This window comes from Mchenga conophoros, linkage group LG15, assembly GCF_057382185.1.
Source record: "Mchenga conophoros isolate Kocher_MC1m ecotype Shallow Benthic linkage group LG15, M_conophoros_male_GT1.1, whole genome shotgun sequence".
Taxonomy (NCBI): Eukaryota; Metazoa; Chordata; class Actinopteri; order Cichliformes; family Cichlidae; genus Mchenga; species Mchenga conophoros.
Window position 1 is genome coordinate 34,777,515 of NC_140540.1, and position 20,790 is coordinate 34,798,304.

General features: G+C 43.5%; 1 protein-coding gene across 1 annotated transcript in view; it reads right to left on the reverse strand.

The window, feature by feature from the left end:
- Positions 1-20,790, reverse strand: part of LOC146558750 (E3 ubiquitin-protein ligase rnf213-alpha-like) — a 144,115-nt gene that overhangs the window by 6,277 nt on the left and 117,048 nt on the right. The window contains exons 47-62 of the mRNA XM_085245913.1: positions 19,409-19,540; positions 19,014-19,124; positions 16,774-17,016; positions 15,270-15,354; positions 14,880-14,914; positions 14,677-14,780; positions 13,995-14,148; positions 13,614-13,788; positions 13,339-13,427; positions 12,977-13,228; positions 12,693-12,822; positions 9,533-9,610; positions 9,092-9,272; positions 6,225-6,429; positions 5,300-5,377; positions 1,092-1,289 (exon numbers count right to left, since the gene is read on the reverse strand). Of these exons, the coding sequence (XP_085102039.1) occupies positions 1,092-1,289; positions 5,300-5,377; positions 6,225-6,429; positions 9,092-9,272; positions 9,533-9,610; positions 12,693-12,822; positions 12,977-13,228; positions 13,339-13,427; positions 13,614-13,788; positions 13,995-14,148; positions 14,677-14,780; positions 14,880-14,914; positions 15,270-15,354; positions 16,774-17,016; positions 19,014-19,124; positions 19,409-19,540 (2,250 nt within the window). The remainder of the gene's footprint in view (positions 1-1,091; positions 1,290-5,299; positions 5,378-6,224; positions 6,430-9,091; positions 9,273-9,532; positions 9,611-12,692; positions 12,823-12,976; positions 13,229-13,338; positions 13,428-13,613; positions 13,789-13,994; positions 14,149-14,676; positions 14,781-14,879; positions 14,915-15,269; positions 15,355-16,773; positions 17,017-19,013; positions 19,125-19,408; positions 19,541-20,790) is intronic.

The window sequence follows — 20,790 nt, forward strand, 5'->3', positions numbered from 1 at the left end:
CAACAAAAAACAGCAGCTGACAGCACCGAACACAATGGTAGACTCATAATAATAATAAGCAAGTAAATAATGCACAAAACAGTTTTAAATGGGAAACTGTTCCTGAAGTACACTGAGAAAGAGCTGTGGAGGAAGTGTGATTTTCATCGTGGAAGCAAAATAGCCAAAGTAAGATAGGGATTAATGGCGATGTTTATCAAATGTGAAGCAAAGTTTTGATCTTCTTTTGCTGCTGGTTTAGTTAATTTTGGTCGGGAGTGATGAAATGTGCAGCTTCAGAATCTGTGAGATTTCAGCCGTGACAGCATGTCCATGTACGTGTGCATGGTGTTGGGATTTAAATATATATTCTTAGTGCTTACTTGCTGATTATATTGTTTTATGTATTTTAATAAGAGAGGGCCAGCTCTGAAGATCTGAGCCAAAAGTACTGACAGGAAACTGCATGCTTTTGCAGAGCACCGGAGGTGCAGGCAGAAAGTGAAACTAAGCAGTGTTTTGATCAAAACCTAGTGTGTGTGACATGCTGCGAAAATATATAAATAACCATGTTGTCTGCTGCTGCTTTCAGACCTGAGCTTGTGTCTTTGTGTGCTCAGTCTCCTTTTCTGGAAATGTAAAATAAAGATCATTTTTTGAGTTTTGACCTCTCTGAGCCCAGTCTTTTTCGGCCGCTAAAAGAATGCAAAGAACCAAATTTAATAATGGTGAATGGGGTTGATCCCCGCTTTGTGTTTACATCTTTTGCAGAATCCATTTACCTGCTCTCATTTGCTGTTTTAGCTGTTTGGTGGTTGTTGAAACAGTTTCATGAGCTTTAATCTGAGATTCTGCATTTCTGGCAAAATACATTTATATCTAAAACCCGATTCAGGATTTAATGAATCAATACTGCATTATTCAAACTAAAATGGATTGAAATTGGGGGAATCAATTTTTTAAAACCCACCCCTACTCACAAGGGCATGATACCGCATTGCGTTCCAACACAAATTTCGCACCCATTCCTGCAGATAGATCCCCCACACTCCCACATTTGATTCTTGCACATAAAGGTTCAAAAGGATAGGTATAGGTGTACATGCACAGACCTTCAGTATGTGATGATCAATGTTTTGGTCCATCTTTAGTACGTCCTGAAGGTAAGTGACTAATTTCATAGTGGGATCACCACTGGTTAAAGACAGGAAACCTAGAAGAAGCTCCACAATCTTCAGTGCCGTGCACACCTCGCTGTATGAGTCGAGCTCTCTGGACACAGTGTTCTGGGCCAGAGAGGACAGAGGAATCTGGTAGAGAAACAAAATGTTAGCGAAACTAAAAGCTTCAATTGAAATTTTCCCTTTATTACTGTATGAATGCAAATGTAAATAAATGTCAAATATAATGCTTGAGCAGAACATTTTAGTCTAATAACAAAAAGTCCATTCATCAAGAAAATCTTCCAAATGTGTATTAGTGCTTTATTTTAAACTGAATATTGGTCATTTTTAAACTTGTCACAAATTTTCTGAAGAATCCGGGACTTGTTTTCTGCCCCTGGAAATATCGTGTCTCATTTTGGGTTTGTAAATGGATAGCTGTAATTGTATATTGCAGCGGTCCCCAACCATCGGGCCTCGGACCGGTACCGGTCCGTGAGTCGTTTGGTACCGGGCCGCGAGAGTTGAGGCTCAGGTGTGAAATGTATAGTTTTCAGGGTTTTTATCGGTCTTCAGCATTATTTTGTTATCGTTTTTATCGTTTACTCTGTTTTCCTGGGTCTTTTCAAGTGTGTTATGAATAAATCTTCTTTTCTTCGGTACCGGTACTAGTTTTATTTTGTTGTATTTATCCGCAACACCTTAAAGGCCGGTCCATGAAAATATTGTCGGGCATAAACCGGTCCGTGGCGCAAAAAACCGCTGGTATCCATCTTCTAATTCTAAGATGGTGCCGAGTATGGCAGCCTCGTCGCGAGCTCCCCCAAGCAACAGCTTTTTTCTGTGTTTAATTTTACTTTTCCTTCATTTTTTCGCGAGTAGCACATGTCTCCTTGTGTACGACCGACAAACCTTACTGGACATAAAAGACGGTCTTTCTTATATAACTTTCCGGAGTTCAAGTTTTGCAACACGGACGCTCCGTTTGCAGACCCCCCATTCATCTCACCTGAGACGCCTTTGTTCTCTGTCCCTGGAGGCCGCAAACGCCGACGCAGAGGGAGAAGATCTGGCGTTCTGGTTTGACTGAGACGGCGCACTAACAGACCACCGTTACCCAGTTTATTACTGGCTAATGTGCAGTCTCTGGAGAACAAGCTGTGCGAGCTTCGGGCACGGATCTCATTCCAGCGAGAGATGCGGGACTGCTGCGTGATCTGCCTCACAGAAACCTGGCTATCGGACAAGGTACCGGACTCCGCAATACAACTACCGGGGTTCTCTGTGCACCGCGCGGACAGGTCACAGGATCTTACTGGGAAAAGCAGAGGCGGTGGTGTATGTTTCATGATCAAGAACAGCTGGTGTGATTATGCGAACGTGCACCCGGTCAAATCCTTCTGCTCACCGGACCTGGAGTACCAGATGATTAAGTGCCGGCCATTCTGGCTACCGAGGGAATTTACAGCAGTGATTATTACGGCTGTTTACATTCCCCCACAAGCCGACACTGACTGAGCACTCAGGGAACTGTACAGCGCGATCAGCAGTGAGGAAACTGCACACCCAGAGGCGGCGTTTATCACAGCCGGAGACTTTAATAAGGGAAACCTGAAGAAAGTCTCACCAAAACTCCACCAACACATCCATTTCAACACTCGTGGAGACCGGCTACTTGACCACTGCTACACCTCTTTCCGGGATGCGTACAAAGCCCTCCCCCGCGCCCCATTCGGCCAATGCTCCATCCTGCTCCTGCCCGCCTACAGGCAGAAGCTGAAACGGGAAGCTCCAACCCGGAGGGCGGTGCACCGTTGGACGGACCAATCGGAGTCTGCGCTGCGGGACTGTTTTGATCACGCGGACTGGGAAATGTTTCACGTGGCTGCTAGGGACATTGATGAGTACACAGACTCAGTCTGCAGATTTATCAGGAAATGCGTGGAAGATGTCGTCCCATCCAGAACAGTTAAATCCTTGCCAAATCAAAAACCCTGGATTAACGGAGATGTTCGCGCGGCACTGGCGGCACGGAGCACCGCCTTTGCCTCCGCGAACACATCGGACTACAAACACGCACATTACCAACTCCGGAAGATGATCAAAGCAGCCAAACGTGAGTACAGGGACAGGGTGGAGCAACAGTTTGACAACCCTCGGAGTATGTGGCAGGGACTAAACGCGATCGCAGACTTTAGAGGGAAAACCAGCACACCGCAGACCACGGCCTCTCTGTGTGAGGATCTAAACGTATTCTATGCTAGATTCGACACAGAGAACACCATGAGACCGGACAGTGTGCGCACCGCGGATGACGTCAGTGCGCACACTGTGTCTGAGGAGGATGTGCGGCGGTGCTTCAGGAAGGTGAACGCACGCAAAGCTACTGGTCCGGACAGGATTCCCGGCCGCGTCCTCAAGTCATGCGCGGCTCAGCTGGCTGGAGTGTTCACGCACATCTTCAACCTTTCCCTCTCTCTGTCTGTAGTCCCAGCCTGCTTCAAAATGGCCACCATCGTCCCTGTACCCAAATCCTCCACCATCTCCTCATTGAACGACTGGCGACCTGTAGCCCTGACCCCCATCGTAAGCAAATGCTTTGAGAAGCTGGTCAGGGACTTCATCTGCTCTGCACTACCCTACTCACTGGACCCTCTACAGTTCGCATACCGCCACAACAGGTCCACTGATGATGCCATAGCCCTGACACTACATACTGCCCTGTCACACCTGGAGAAGAGAGACACGTATGTGAGAATGCTGTTCGTAGATTACAGCTCAGCATTCAATACCATCGTTCCCTCGAAGCTGGACAGGAAACTGCAGGATCTAGGACTGAGCAGCTCCCTCTGCAGCTGGATCCTTAGCTTCCTGTCTGACAGACGCCAAGTGGTCAGACTGGGCAGCATCACCTCATCCCCCATCACACTGAACACTGGTGCTCCACAGGGGTGTGTATTGAGCCCTCTCCTGTACTCACTCTACACCTACGACTGCACAGCCACTAACAACTCCAACATCATTGTGAAGTTTGCGGACGACACTACAGTGGTGGGTCTTATCACCAATGGTGATGAGACGGCCTACAGGGAGGAGGTCAGCGCCCTGACCCACTGGTGTCAAGACAACCATCTCACCCTCAACGTCGCAAAGACAAAGGAGTTGATAGTGGACTTCCGGAGGTGCAGAGAAGTACACACCCCCATCACCATCAACAGCGCTGCTGTGGAGAGAGTGAGCAGCTTCCGGTTCCTTGGTGTACATCTGGCTGAGGATCTTACGTGGTCAGTACACACAAACAAAACAGTGAAGAAGGCGCAGCAGCGCCTCTTCTTTCTCAGGAGACTGAAAAGATTTGGCATGAGCCCCCGCATCCTCAGGACCTTCTATCACTGTGCCATTGAGAGCATCCTCACTGGATGCATCACCACCTGGTACGGCAACAGCACCGCCTACAACTGCAAAGCTCTCCAGCGAGTAGTGCGGTGCTCTGAACGGATAATTGGAGGTGAGCTTCCCTCCCTCCAAGACATCTACAGGAAGCGCTGCCTGAGGAAAGCGGGGAGGATCATCAAACTGTTCAGACTACTTCCCTCGGGAAGGAGGTTCTGCAGCATCCGGTCCCGAACCAGCAGACTGAGAGACAGCTTCTTCCACCAGGCCATCAGACTGCTGAACACGTCATAGACACCTCACCTTCACTACTGGAACTTCAACATTATGCACTCCGTACTGTACAGTAATGCCACTGTTTTGCACATGTCTCACTCTGTATATTTTTATATATTTTATTTTATTGTTTACTCTATTTAATTTGTAAAATATGTGTATACACACACACACACACACACACGTAGAAAAATATTTAGTATACACATCCAGAAATGGATATACTATTATATATTGTACGTATATTTATTAGTTTCAGATTTAGCCATTCTTGTATTTTGCTTGTTTACGTTATTGTATTTTGCACAACTCTGTTGCTTGTGAAGCTCGCACACAAGAATTTCACTCACATGTACTGTACCAATGTACCTGCACATGTGATGTGACAATAAAAGTGATTTGATTTGATTTGGTATATTGTAAAGTGTATTAATATTTAATTGTGTTGTCTTCTGCAAAAGGAAACTAAACAGGACTTGTTACTTTACCTGTGGCACTTTTCCATGAACAGTTTTGAAAATGGTGTCATAGTCTCTCTCCTGTGTGTTGACCAGCACGGGAATTCCCTTAATAAAAACACATGAAACACAACAGAGAAATAACTAAAAATGACTGTAAAATAAGTGTGATCACACAGAATAGATAGAATATTGAGAAGTCAAATGATGAGGATCACCCATTATAGTTAATCAACACAATAAATACAATCTTGGTTTGCTTAGCATAGCTACAATGTGCTACAAGGGATTTTGCATGCCCACATCTACATGTTATAGCAGTGTACTGTCAAGAATATGTGAAACAAAGAATAACTGACCTACTTTTGATTATGTTCGTCTGATCACTTTTTCTATTATGACAGAGGTTATAAAAGAAAAACATCTTTGCAGTGGAGTGAGCATTTGTCATATGCCCTTTTTAAAACAAATCTCTTTGGGGTGATGTCTGATTATATTCAGTTTTTAAAAACCATTTTCCTAATTGGGTTTTCATTTACTCAAGCCTATCATAATATTGTCAGAATGAAAAAAGTCTTCTTTCAACAACTCATTGCCTTTACTATAATTAGACCAATGGTATTTGTTTCTGTAACAACTTCAAAAGGTCTATTCTGAGCTTAAAAATTCCTAAAGGTGGTGTGCAATCAAGACAGCATATATATCTATATACAACTGTTTCAGTTTAAGCATTGTTTTCAATAAATTGCATGCTCAAAATAATGTTTTGCCTCACTCCCATTTCTTCTTGTTGCATGTTGAAGGTCTACTTGGAACCTTGTTAAGATCCAACCATGCAAAATATGATTTTTTGCCATTTTTCAAGTGGTCTTAAACTTTTGATCGGGACTGTATTAGTTAGTATTTCATTTAGGTTTGGGAGATATTTTAACCAAACCAAGCTGTGTGGACTCACTGCGCGGGTAATGAGAGGTTTTCCCTGCAGAAAGCGGGTGAGGATCTGCTGTTGGATCCTGGGCAGGTCATACTCAGATATTGTCTCGTGGCCACGTTCCAAGCTGTACTGGCAGTTAGACAAAACCAGCGGAAGCAGGTCCTTCTCCACATCATAGCTGATCACATGCTGCTCCATTAGCTCCAACAGACTCACTGTGTAGTCACTGCAGACATCACAATGTAGATATGAACTTTAACCTTTCAACATTTCTTTCTCCAAATCAATTTTTCAGTGAAAAAAAAACAAAACAAGCTCAACCCAACCTGAATTATAATACAGGGGAGGAGGGTGCCCGAGGAAGGAGCCCGAGGGCGATCGTCTGGTGGCCGGACCTATGTCCATGGGGCCCGGCCGAAAAAGGGACGTGGGCCCATCCTCCTGCAGGTCCACCACCTGCAGGAGGCACTGTAGGGTCGGGTGTATTGTGTGCCAGGCATCAGCCAGGAGCAGAGGCCCTGGCAAACTGATTCCCGGCTATCAAGACTGGCAATTGGGACATGGAATGTCACCTTTCTGGTGAGGAAGGAGGCTGAGTTAGTGCGTGAGGTCGAGAGGTACTGACTAGATATAGTTGGGCTCACCTCAACGCACAGCTTGGGCTCCGGAACCAGTTCCCTGGAGAGGGACTGGACTCTGTCTCAGTCTGGAGTTTCCCCGGTGGGTATTTTAGTATCCCTTCAGCTTGCTGCCTGTACGTTGGGGTTTCTCCCAGGACAAGAGGGTCTGTTCACTGTGCCTTCGGGTCGGGCGCAGGGAACAAACCCTCTGACTGTCGTCTGCGCTTATGCATCGAGTGGCAGTTCAGAATACCCAGCCTTCTTGGAGTCCCTGGGTGGGGTGCTGGAGGGTGCTCTGCCTGGGGACTCTGTTGTCCTACTGGGAGACTTCAATGCTCATGTGGGCAACGACAGTGAGACCCTGGAGGGGCATGATTGGGAGGAACGACATCTCGGATCTGAACCCAGATTGTTGTTGTTGGACTTCTTAGCAAACCACAGTTTGGCCATAATGAACACCAGGTTCGAGCATAAGAGTGTCCATAAGTGCCCGTGGCACCAGAACGCTTTAGGCCTCAGGTCAATGATCGATTCTATAATCGTATCACCAGACCTAAGGCAATACGTTCTGGACACTCAGGTAAAGACAGGGGCTGAGCTGTCAACTGATCACCAGGTGGTGATTTGGATCAGGTGGCAGGGGAGGACGCTGGATAGACCTGGTGCGCCTAAACGTATAGTGAGGGTGCGTTTTGAATGGCTGGCAGAGGCCCCAGTCTGCGAGATCTTCAACTCACACCCTGATTAGCCTGTGGGACTTCGGAGGCAGCTGATAGGTACCGACAGGCCAAGTGGAATGCACCTGGCTCTAATTGCTCAGCTGATTACTTCATAGCTATTTAAGGCTGGGGCTTGGATGGTGTCATCGCTGCGTGAGACACATTAGTGTTAGTTTCTAGCTTTCAGGAAATTTTGTGAGTGAGTTTGCCTTTTTCAGATTTGCCTCCCTTTGTGAACAGTCTCCCCGGACCTGCTGCCCGCTTTCCTGCTTTGGATTACGAGCGGGTTGGTGTGTGGATTCGTGTGGTGGAGCGCAAGTGTGTGAGAAGACCTTTCACCTTCCCGAATCACCACTGGACTCCCTGGACCCCTGGATCTTTCCCCCCACATATATATATCGTGCACTTGGTGTTGTGTAAATAAACCGTCGTACTGAACTTTGAATTCCAGTCTGCGCCTGAGTCCTCTCCCTACCAGTGACAAATGTGGGTGGAGCGCTGCTGACTTTGACTGAGAACATTGTCGGGCGGTGGAAGGAATACTTCGAGGACCTTAATCCCACTGGCATATCTTCCATGGGGAAATAGAGGCTCTGCCACCAAGGAGTGGATGAGGTCCGCTCTGAGTTGCTGAAGGCTCTGGATTTTATAGGGCTGTCCTGGTTGACATGCCTCTATAATGTTGTGTGGAGATCAGGGGCAGTACCTCTGGATTGGTAGACCAGAGTGGTGGTTCCCATCTTTAAAAAAGGGGAAGGGTGGAGTGCCCACTCCGGGTGGAGGAGTTTAAGAATCTCAGGGTCTTGTTCACTAGTGAACAAGAAGGAAGCAGGAGAACGACAGACAAATTGGTGTTGCGGCTGCAGTAATGCCTGTCATGGTGAAGAGAGAGCTGAGTGTCAAAATGAAGCTTTTAATTTACCGGTCGATCTACGTACCTACCCTCACCTATGGTCATGAGCTGTGGGTAGTGACCAAAAGAACGAGATCACGGATACAAGTGGCAAAAATGAGCTTCCTCCAAAAGGTGGCTGGCCTCTCCCTTAGAGATAGGGTCAGAAGTTCAGCCATCTGGGAAGGGCTCAGAGTAGAGGCACTGCTCCTCCACATCAAAAGGAGCAAGTTGAGGGGGTTCGGGCATCTGACAAGGATGCCTCCTGGGCGAGGTGTCCAGGCATGTCCCACCGGGAGGAGGCCCTGGGGCAGACCCAGGACACGCTCGAGAGTTTATATCTTTCGGCTGGCCTGAAGGTGTTCCCCCGGACAAGCTGGAGGAGGTGGCTGAGGAGAGGGAAGTCTGGGCTTCTCTGCTTAGGCTGGTGACCCCGCGATCCGGCGCCAGATAAGTGGAAGAAGATGGATGGATAAATAGCAATAACTCAAGAATTGGACATTGGCTATAGATTTCTCTGTATCTTTGTTTAGCTGCATTGAAAAGATAGACTTGTAACAAGAAAATAATTTAATACTTAAACCCCTCAGTGACACTTCAGACAGAAGTAAGGACTGGTACAGATGGATTAAAAAAGCCCCAATAACCTCAATTTACCTGTTGTCCTCTCCTGTGTGGTGGTCCACTGCATTCATCAACTCATTGTGGAGCGTCACCAGATAACTGAGAAGCCCTGTGGCACACAGGCCTGGACCGTGCCGACGGGGCAGGAGGTACTGCAAGTCACTGTCCAAGTCCAAATCCCTGCTGCAAAATTCCTCTGGAATTTTTATTTCATCTATAGTTTTCAGTGGACAGATAAATAATTCCTTAATTCAAATACAAAAACCTCTCTGAATCCATTTATTATGTAACTGGTCCATTTGATCACCCAAAAGAAAAAACTTTTTTGTGATATATTCACAAAACCGTGAGCATGTTCTCAAAAGATGTGAAACTACTGAAGATTTGCACTGCTCCTGTTTTAAATAAATTAAGCTGAAGTTAAAGCCAGCTTAATTTAAATGTAGTTAAATGTAGAAAATTTAATTTACTTACTGCTGGTTACAGAAACTCTTAGCTGATTCCATGTTTCCAGGAAGGTCTCAATATGTTGTTGATACCATTGCCTCATTTCTGAAAAAGTAATAAAAAAAAGTTTATTTTTGTATGACATTGCATGAAACAATTCGTTTCAGTTCAGTTTTATTCATATAATGTAGGGTGACCAACTGTCCTCTTTTCCCCGGACATTTTCACTTTTCATGTTCTGTCTGGGGCGTCCGGGGGGATTTTCGAGATGGATAAAAATGTCTGGGTTTTCCTATAGGCCTACAGAGGACCCATATGTGCAACGTCATCCCTGAGCTGCTGTGTTGTAAGTGGTTCTTCCGCGCTCACAGACCGAACAGAGCGCGAAGCGGCGCACTGAAAAGATGCCAAAGCGCAAGTGCATCTTTTCAGACAAACTGCAAAAGAAATTTCCCTCGTACCATCCCGGTCTGAATAAATGGGAGGCGTAGTGCACTGTGTGCAGAGCTGGCACATAACGTTTGTGTGTCTAACAAAGGTGCCGGAGATCTTGTTGCTTACATGGACAGAGAAAAACATAAAAAGGCTGTGCGAGGCGAAACTTCATCTAGTAAGTTGACTGAGTTCTTTGTTACACCTGGGAAAAACGAGGATGCTGTTGTTCTGCAGCAGAAGGTGCACTGACATTTCATACTATGAAGCATCACAGTAGCTACAGATCCATGGATTGCACTAGTGTGTTGCTTAAAAAAACCAAAAAACCAAAAAACGATTCCAGAGTTTGACAAAGCTAAAAGGTTCAGCAGTGCCCGCACCAACACTGAAGCTATTGTCAATGGTGTGACAGTGCTACATTCAGTGGAAGTCACTCTTGAAGTTCTTAGTGAAATCCAGTACTATGGCATTTCTCAGACTTAAGTAACCATGGGACAGGGAAAATATTACCAATCCTACCTTGACTGGAAGAATGGTGGCGTGCAAACAAAATTAACTGGGGTTAGAAACACCAAATGAGACAACAGAAACCATTGCACAATACCTCACTGGTACCTCACTATAATTTTTCTTATACAGATGATGCATTATTATTATATTTTTTTTGCACTTGTTGACTTGTAAAATCCTATATGACATTTTTTATTTCATCATTCATTGACCGCACAAAGAAGGCATTTTTTAAATATGTAAAAGTTTTCTTTAAACAAACAGTATTATTGTCTGTGAAGGTTCTCAGTCATCCAGGTCATCGTAGTCTAAGGAGCTTGGAAAGAAAAGCGTTTGGACTTCTTTAAACAGTATTATTCCTTAAACAGTATTATTAAAATTCTTCATGACTGGGCCAAATGTCCTCTTTTTTGGAAATCAAAATATGGTCACCCTAATATAATGTCAAATCACATACAGACTTTGATGTACTTTGACAGATTTTCACATTAATACAAATAAGTACAGGGTGGGCCATTTATATGGATACACCGTAATAGCATGGGAATGGTTGGTGATATTAAAGTCCTGTTTGTGGCACATTAGTATATTTGAGGGGGCAAACTCCTCAACATGGGTGGTGACCATGGTGGCCATTTAGAAGTCAGCCATCTTGGATACAACTTTTGTTTTTTCAATAGGAAGAGGGCCATGTGACACATCAAACTTATTGGTAATGTCACAAGAAAAACAATGGTGTGCTTGGTTTCGATGTAACTTTATTCTTTCATGAGTTGTTTACAAGTTTCACTTTGTTCACAGCCATTGACATGTCGAAGAGGTTAACACGTGAGGAGCGGATCGAAATTGTGTTGATATCTGGTGAAAGCAGTAACTGGGTCATTGCAGCAGATTTCAATGCAAGACACCCTACGAGACCACCCATCTCCCATGCTACAGTTAGCAAACTGCTTGCTAAGTTTCGTGAAACTGGTTCAGTGTTGGATTTGCCAAAATGTGGACACAAGAAGACTGTCACTTATGAAGAAACATCAGTGACTGTCCTAGCTTCATTCAGCAAGAGCCCACAGCGTAGCACTCGCCGCATGTCACTGGAGAGTGGACTTAGTCGAACATCCCTTTGGTGGATATTAGCTACTCACAAATGGCACCCTTACAAACTCCAGCTACTGCAGCATCTCAGTGAGGATGACCCAGATCGGCGCACAGAATTTGCAGAATGGGCAAATCAAAAATTGGAACAGGACCCTCAGTTCACGCAGAAGATTTTGTTCAGTGATGAGGCAAACTTTTATGTGAATGGTGAAGTTAACAAACAAAACCACCGCTATTGGTCTGACACTAACCCACATTGGATGGATCCCTCCAAGACTGTTGGAACAACAAAAGTGATGGTTTGGTGTGGTATATGGGGTACAACGGTAGTGGGTCCATCCTTCATCAATGGAAACCTCAAGGCCACTGGATATTTGAAATTGCTACATGATGATGTGTTTCCCTCTTTATGCACTGAAGGTGGCACATTCCCTGAGTTTTTCCAGCAAGATGGTGCACCAGCACATTATGGGTGCCAGGTCCGAGCATTCCTAGATGAACAGTTTCCTGGAAAGTGGATTGGTCATCATGGGCCAGTTGAATGGCGTCCAAGGCCTCCCGATCTGACCCCCTTAGACTTTTATCTTTGGGGTCATCTGAAGGCAATTGTCTATGGTGTGAAGATACGAGATGTGCAGCACCTGAAACTACGGATACTGGATGCCTGTGCTGGCATTTCTCCTGCGGTGTTGCTATCAGTGTGTGAACAGTGGGAGGTTGAGGGTTGAGGAGAAGAGGGTTGCATTGACAATCCAACACAATGGGCAGCACATTGAACACATTTTATAAGTGGTCAGAAACTTGTAAATAACTCATGAAAGAATAAAGTTACGTTGAACCCAAGCACACCATTGTTTTTCTTGTGACATTACCCATAAGTTTGATGTGTCACATGGCCCTCTTCCTATTGAAAAAAACAAAAGTTGTAATCAAGATGGCCGACTTCTAAATGGCCACCATGGTCACCACCCATGTTGAGGAGTTTGCCCCCTCACATATACTAATGTGCCACAAACAGGACTTTAATATCACCAACCATTCCCATGCTATTACGGTGTATCCATATAAATGGCCCACCCTGTAGATTAACCATTTAACTATTCAGATTTTGAGAAAAAACAGGTTTAGGCCTACATAATCTCTATACCTGTTTGCTGATATATGAATTCTCTGATGGAGCCCACGATCTCTTCAGTTGCATTCTGGTACTTTCTCACCAAACGTTTCTGCAGGATTAGGATTTCAGGGAGGAATTTGATATGTCGAAACTCTCTCTCCTGTAAAACGAAAACACAACGAAATTCCCCTATAAAATAAATAATAGACAACAGGAGCATATACAACAAGACGAATATATACTAAACAGGAGGAAGGCACACAATAGAAATAGAAAATAATTTTGTGAAAGCGTTACATCTGTGAGACACACACCTTCTGCAGGAACCTCCAGAGCAGGGGGAGCTCCTCCTTTTGATCATTAGTCTCCATAATGTGTGTGAGGCTGAGCAGCGACAGCTTCTCCCTGCAGCTCCACACTGCTGAGCTGTCGACCTCAGAGCCCTGTTGCAGTGAGGCGAGGAAGCTACAGTCATCACCATGGATCATCCTTATGATGAAGTTGGAAGATACACGGGAGTCATTTCTAATGGTTCCCTTTGCCTCTTGTAGGAGTTGGTCAAGATCCTGGACACAAAATATTGGCAAAGGCAGTTATGTACAAATAAGACTGAAAAAAATATCAGTTATAAAATGAAAAAAGTCAAAACATGTAAACGGTGATTTTAAAGAATTACCTTCAACTTTGGTGTCATAATATCTGTAGCCACAGTAGTCTCCCAGGTGTTTCTGGATTCTTTGGATGTAAGGTAAGGGTCAATAGTAGCTAAAAAAAAAAAAGTTTACATAGCCCTTGGTTAAACAGTCAAATACCAGTTTCCATATTTGTTGACATTTAACCCTCACGAACAATTCCTGTCTAAGGAGGTCTGCTTTATTCAAATTATTATTAAGTTTCTTTTCACAGTCTTTTGTCCTGCCATGTATGTCCTTTAACAAATGGCTTCCTTACAGTTACTGGCATGTGGTAGTTCTTGAAGTGATCTGAGCACCAAGTGAACAGATGTTACAGTGTCGTCAGCTCCTTTTCCCAGTGCCTGTGACAGCTGTTCAAGATCCTTTATTATGTGCAGCCTGAGAAACAAACTGACATCCTCCACAGGTGGCTGGATTATCTGTTGGACAACCTGAAAAATAGTGGATGACAGCATCATGCTACATGCAAGATAGCAACATCGTTCACTGAGTTTAACAATTTTGCAGAATATTAATCACTGAGCTATGATGGTAGTTTCATCAATTCACCAAAAGCTGCTTAAATATCACAGCTACTGTACAAAAAAGCTTTAGATACTTTATTTATGATGGTTAAGAGCCCTAAATTAGAGCTCACCTGGGGTTTCTCTGAGGCTCCCAGCATCATGGCGAGATGTGTAACAAGCCGGACCAGAGTACAGGGAGTCAGAGACATGTTTTTGGTGTTCAGGGCATCGGGATTGTTTCTCCGTTGAGGGTCTCCCAGAATATGGCCAGGACATGTTTGATCCCTAAACCAACAGAATTGGGTCAGATAGTTAGGAGAACAGAGGAAATTATTTCCTAGAGTTGGAGAGTAGGACTCAACACAGGTGGTGTGCAATTCTCTAATACTTTGTATCAATCCAATACCAAATAAATACAGTATTGCTATTGATATTGAGTTTGACACTGATTTTCAACTTATAAAGTCAGCCTGTGTAGACAAGAGTGGTGTTTCATGATGTATGCATGGCATCTGATAAACCATTAGCATAATTAAATGTTTTTTAACAGATATACCATCCATCCCATATCATAAGGTTTGCTTATAGCTGAATTTTTAGAGCAAAAAAGCAAATCTCTATACACATTTCTTCCTTGAAAAAAACAAACAAACAAACAAACATATAAAACCATAATTGATAGTTTTGAATGGTTCTCTCCTATATGTTAGTGCACCAAAAAAGTCATATCATAGAAATTTAATAGCCAGGCCATTAAAGCAATCTAATGTCTAATAACAAGCATTATTTTGTATAAAAATTAATAACACTCACTCATGTAACTGAACTTGTGTGACTCCAGGCAAGGCTCTATGATGTTCACCTCTGACTTCTTCTCCACACTCCAGACATTGGCCTGTCTTCGCTGGCTGGCCACACTGCAGTGTATAATGACACACATAGTATAATGTTACAACCTCATATTTGTGATCAATGTGGAAAATTAGTTAACTGCAAAAGAATAAAAAATATCTTACCATATCGACACAGCATGGGTGATTATTTGGACAGACTGCAGAACAAAAAACAAAACAAAACAACTGAGTTATTAACATATAATATACACTGCAGTTAATTTGAGTGCAGGTTTATTTGAAGTGTTTCTAGACACAGGTCTCGCCATTTGTTAATCATCTTGGTAATGCATCTGGCCACTTTCTGGTGAGTTTTGAAGCATTATCTACATTTTTAGTGGTCACATGAACATAAAACCTCCATGTATAGAATAACCAATCAAATATAACACCTTGTTTATTTAAAAATTTGGAAAATAAGTAGAAAATTGTTTTTGAAAAAAACTTTTGCAAGAAAATATAATTGAATAATCTAATTGTTTTACTTGCTTATACAAAATGATTAATACTTACCAAACCAGGTGAGCTGCCGACGATTACGCATGGCTACCTGGGCTACAGCCAGCATGTCATCAGGCATTGTGGGTATAAAAGCCCTCTGTAGGTTAAATGGAATATCAATTGTTTGTTTAAGCTATCCATCACAGAAAGTAAGCAGTACAGATTTAGAGATTTTTGTCTAACTCTCAAGGTCCCTAGTTTTGGTCACGGGGTAAATTTTTTTGTCTTGGATTCATGTTGGGGTCTCATATATCTTCCTATGTTATTCTAGTGTTTGGTTTGTTGATTTTTATATTGACTTTATATATGAGCATGTCACTGATGTCATTCCCTTTGTACTAACAACATACGATCCCAGGGGCTAGAATTGGCTTGCCAAAGGCTGCAATCTTTTGAATATTTTGTTTTTCTCGAGTGTTGGAAGTGCAGAGCCATTCCATGCCCTGGCGGAGCCACCTGTAATTCATCACCCTAGTCAGCCGCAATACACCAGGACCAGTGCTGTGATCCAGACCTCGCCAGATTACCAGCGTATTCAGTGTGCTAAATAAGCCAACGTATTCCTTTCCTCCAGTGTTGGCCATTTTATATAATCATTCATTGGTTTAGTAACTGAATTCTATGCCTCAGTGTTCTTAGACAGATTTTGTACTTTTAACCATATTTTCAGAAGCTTTTCCTACTGAAAAAAGACTTCCATTTTCTGTTAATGAGACATTTGTTTAATAATTAGTAAATTCCAGGATGAGCTACCAGAACTTTGTCATTTTATACAACCAAACCTGACCATGGTTATTCAAGTCAACAGGAGGGATAAATGCACATGGTAAATGGCCTGTATTTATATAGTGCTTTACTAGTCCCTAAGGACCCCAAAGCGCTTTACATATCCAGTCATCCACACACACATTCACACACTGGCGATAGCAAGCTACATTGTAGCCACAGCCACCCTGGGGCGCACTGACAGAGGCGAGGCTGCCGGACACTGGCGCCACCGGACCCTCTGACCACCACCAGTAGGCAACGGGTGAAGTGTCTTGCCCAAGGACACAACGACCGAGACTGTCCAAGCCGGGGCTCGAACCGGCAACCTTCCGATTACAAGGCGAACTCCCAACTCTTGAGCCACGATCGCCCCAAAAGAAATCATGGCCCCCACTTGTCAAGTGATTTATGGGGGCAAGTAATAAAATTGTAAATACAATTGACTGACATAAAATGTTGTAAAGTTCTAATAATTCATAACAGGTTTATAATAATTAATAATGTGATAAATATAATTAACAATAATATGTGAGAGATATGATTCAGTCAAAAAAATATGAAACAATGATTCATATGTGTTTACTAGGTGTTTTGTGATAACTGATTGGCTTATACTGACACATTCTAAATCACCATGCAAATCTATCTATATTTGGACTGATTAGTCATTTAGTGTACATTTAGCTACAAACATTTAATATTTTTATATCCCCACCAAGAATATATACTGATATATACTGATATTCACCTGCATTTTTTCAGGACTCAGACCAAGATGCTTGAGTGGCGTCAGCAGACAATGATTCCCAGTGAGCAGCACAGTTGCCACATGGATAATCAGTTCAATGACAGTGTTCTCCTCAATAGTATTACCAGGTTGGATGGTAAGGGCACCCAGCCTGTTGTTAACTAAGGCTGAAGCAAACATCCGTACTTCTTTTTGAGGCAGATAACTTGAGCCATTGATGAGTTCATCAAATGCACAACAATGCTGCAGGAGGTGAAGAAGACATTTAAGAGAGGCTATGAAAAGATTTTCATAGCACCATCAAACAGAAGAACTGATCAATTACATGTAGAAAAGAAAATGTCCAATTTTCTTTTCTACATGTAAAAGAAAATTTGACATTTTCTTTTCTTTTTCCAGATTTGAACACTACTGTTGTAGTGAAGTTCTTGTGGTAGAAAGTTGTGATTTTATTTTATAAAATATGTTTGTCATAACATGTATTAATCCATGGGTCATAGCAATTTTAACAATCTTTTTTTTTTTTTTTTTTTCCTTTTTTTGCCTGTCCCATTTGGTTCTTTAGCCATCAGAATTGTTGTCTGAAGACCAACAAGGATACCCAATGGATTTACTTTGCCAAATGGATCATCGTGGCATTGCCGTATTGGTCCATTTGGTCGATCTTTGTTTTTATTATTTATTATATTTTATTTTCAGATGTTACAGACGGGACAGACATGAGTGAGGGATAGGAAAGGAAGAAAGAAAGAGGAAGGAAAGGAAAAACAGAAGGGGAGAGGGACAGTGAGAAAGGGGGGGAGAAAAAAAAATCTCCTGGATCACCTGTTGAGAGAAAAATAGAAAACAAGCAAAAAAAACAAAGCAACATACTAAACACAACACCATCGCATTAATCTAGCTAAGTGTAAACAGCAGTAAATACTAAATATTCAATGTTGTTGTGCAGCACGCAGGACAGATGTGCTTCGAAGTAGCGGCCAAGAAAGGTGTAATTTGGGTCTACGAGCAGTGAACACCCGTGTGCATACCTGTGTGGATCAGCGCGCTTGTATTCCAAAGGTTTCTCCATGTAACGATCTGCTAGGGAGTGTGGGGGGGCCACAGCCCCGTCCTCCAGGGTGTGAAGTGGGTATGGAGGAGATCAAAACTCCAGACATCCAGAGGCCCCCAGAACACAAGAGACCATGGAAGACCAACAGAGGGGCAGCCGCGCCACTGTCCCAGCAAGAGCTGAGGAGAGTCCCAGATGAGGGTTCACTCAGCAGCTGCGGAGCAGAAGCCAGGGGGAGTTGCAGTGACGCGCCCATGAGCTTCGCCGGCCCCCAGCTGTGCCTGAGTGACCGAGCCCCAGGCCGAGAGGCCGGGGGCACCCCACCTCCGAAGGGGCCCGAGCGAGCCCCAGGCTCCAGGCCCCGATAAGCGGCCGCCAAGGAGTGAGCCGGTGTGTACCTGGACACCCACCCCCAGACACAAAGAACCACCAACGCACCGACACCTGAGGGAGTCCGCCACCGGCAGGGGAAGTGGTGGTGGGTGGAGATAGGCCTCCAAACCTTGGAGGGCCTGAGGTGTCCCCAGAGAGGTGGCGTCTGATACCCAACCTGATATATAGACACAGACATACAGGCACACACAGACACAAACATTCATTCCCACCCTCATGCTCTCATGTGCACTTACTCCACACTCAACCAACGTGGAGACAGACATAAAGAGACGCTGTACACACGATCACACTCCCAAAGCGTACTCTACAAACCGGGTCTAGGTACCCTTGCCCCTGGAGGGGGGAACTGCACCCAGACCCAGGTGGTGTTACCCTTTTCCCTGCGGTGGGGAGAGGCAGACCACCCCGACTCCGTAGTAGCAGGGAGGCCCCACACCCCAGACCGCAGTCGGACGGCCAACTCCTCCTAGCCCTCCCGCTCCAGCAGGCCGCAGAGAACGGGGGTGGGAGAAGACTCCAAACCTCCCTCCACCCGCTCATTGTAGTGTTGATGCATGTGTGTTCTAAGGTGCAATTAAAACCCAGGAGGGCATGGAGCTACCTGCCAAGGATTTTAACAATCTTGCAGAAACCTTTCCAACCTTTGTGTCTATGGACTGCAAATAAGGCTTTATCTTTTATATTCAAACTCAGAGTCAGTTTTCTGTAAATACAATTCCAGAATCCATGTTTAACGAATAACATCAAGAACTCCATTTTCTGCATTTGTCCATTTTGTCATTGTTCATACCTCAGCAGTAGGATGAAGACCCCCGTTTTCAGATCTGTACAGAGTTGTAACCTCTCGAAAAAGAGCCAGCAGGAGAAATACTGTCCGATTCCTTGGTGATACTGTACATTTCTAGTATATTAAAAAAGTAATAAAAACTATAAAGTATAAATAGATATCTGGAGTATCATGCTGACATAAAGCATATCAGGACAGTGCTGTGCACTTCATGAAAAATGTCTTAATCAGTTACCCCAGAATGGGATTTCATTAAAGTAGTATAACAGTAGCAGCAAGGTAAACTATATAAAACAGGGTTTGTGGAACATTTTTGTGACAGCAAAAAAATATAACAGTAATAGGTAGATGAAACATGAAGGAGTGTCCGTAATATATTTATTACAGGACAGAAATACCTCACAGACTTCTTCTATCTGCTCGATGTTGCCGTCTACTAGTGCCTTGGCAACTGCATCTCTCACAGCCTTGTACTCCTCTCCATACACAAGATACTGGTCCATCAGGCCTCCATCTTCATTCTTTTGACACTGTGAATGAAATTACAAAGCAAATGTGTTTAAGTAAATGTATTAGCCCTGAGATGTTTTGGTGACTCTGTGAATCAGTTGATTATTTGAAAAAAATTTTACACAATGGTTTGTTCCCATGTTTTTGTAAATGAAAAGCTAGATAAAATCAGATTATTAGCATCTGTGCTATGGACAGGCCTGACAGGTCTGTTAAAGGTCACTGTACTCCCTCAACTTAAGTCTGCTCACCTGCTTTTACAAGTATAAGTAGAACTGAGTCATGCAGTTTGATCATGATAGACATACACAGCCAAGGGGATTAACAAACAAGTTCCAGTCAATGAGTACATAACTAGCATGACAATTACTGTGACTATACAGCAGCTAGTCAAAAATCAATCAAAACTTTATTTATGTGGCACTTTTCAGACAATATGGATGCAATTCAAAGTGCTGTACACATTAAAACCAGGAAAAAACAATACGCATACATGTCCTTCACTACACCCTACACCTAATTTAAAAGGAAGGCCTAGTTTTGTTAAAAATCTCAACAGTCTCAGGTAGACTGTTCCATACATGTGGAGCATGATAAATAAAAGATGCCTATGGCTAAAAGTAAATCAGAAAGAAGGCCTTGAACCATTAAGAGGCCTAAAAAACAGCAGAATTATCTTAAAAATTAACTCTGGAACTGACTGGGAGCCAGTGCAAGGACCTTAAAAATGGTCCTTGTTAATAGACGTGGAGCCAAGTTTGGAAGCAGTTGCAGCAGTGACAAAGATTTGTTCGGAAGACCAGAAAGAAGAGCATTATCAATCCTGCAGGTGATAAAAGCGTGAATATGCTGATGGACTGGCGTCTACCCTGAAGATTTTGGAACAGAGGTTCAGTCACGAATGTCAAGTCAAATGTTGTCGTTTTACTGTGTCAAGCTATTGCACTAATTTATCCTTCACTTTGTTTGGCACCCTCTAAAGTAGGTGTATAGGAATTTCTTTTATTTATGTTTATTTAATCACATTATTTTATTGTATCATGCCTCGGTGCCACTGGATTTTAACATGTCTCACACTCATACAGTTAGACAGATGGTGGGGGTCTGGTAAGGAAGTTGGGGGAAGCAGACAACTCCACAGGAATAGTCTTTTGTCTCTTCAACGACTCTTGGAGGTAGCAAGGGAGTGTGAACCTTTTTTTATTTTTATTTTTTTATTTATTTATTTATTTATTTAGGACAGTGCATGTTAATGAACATAAATGTAAAA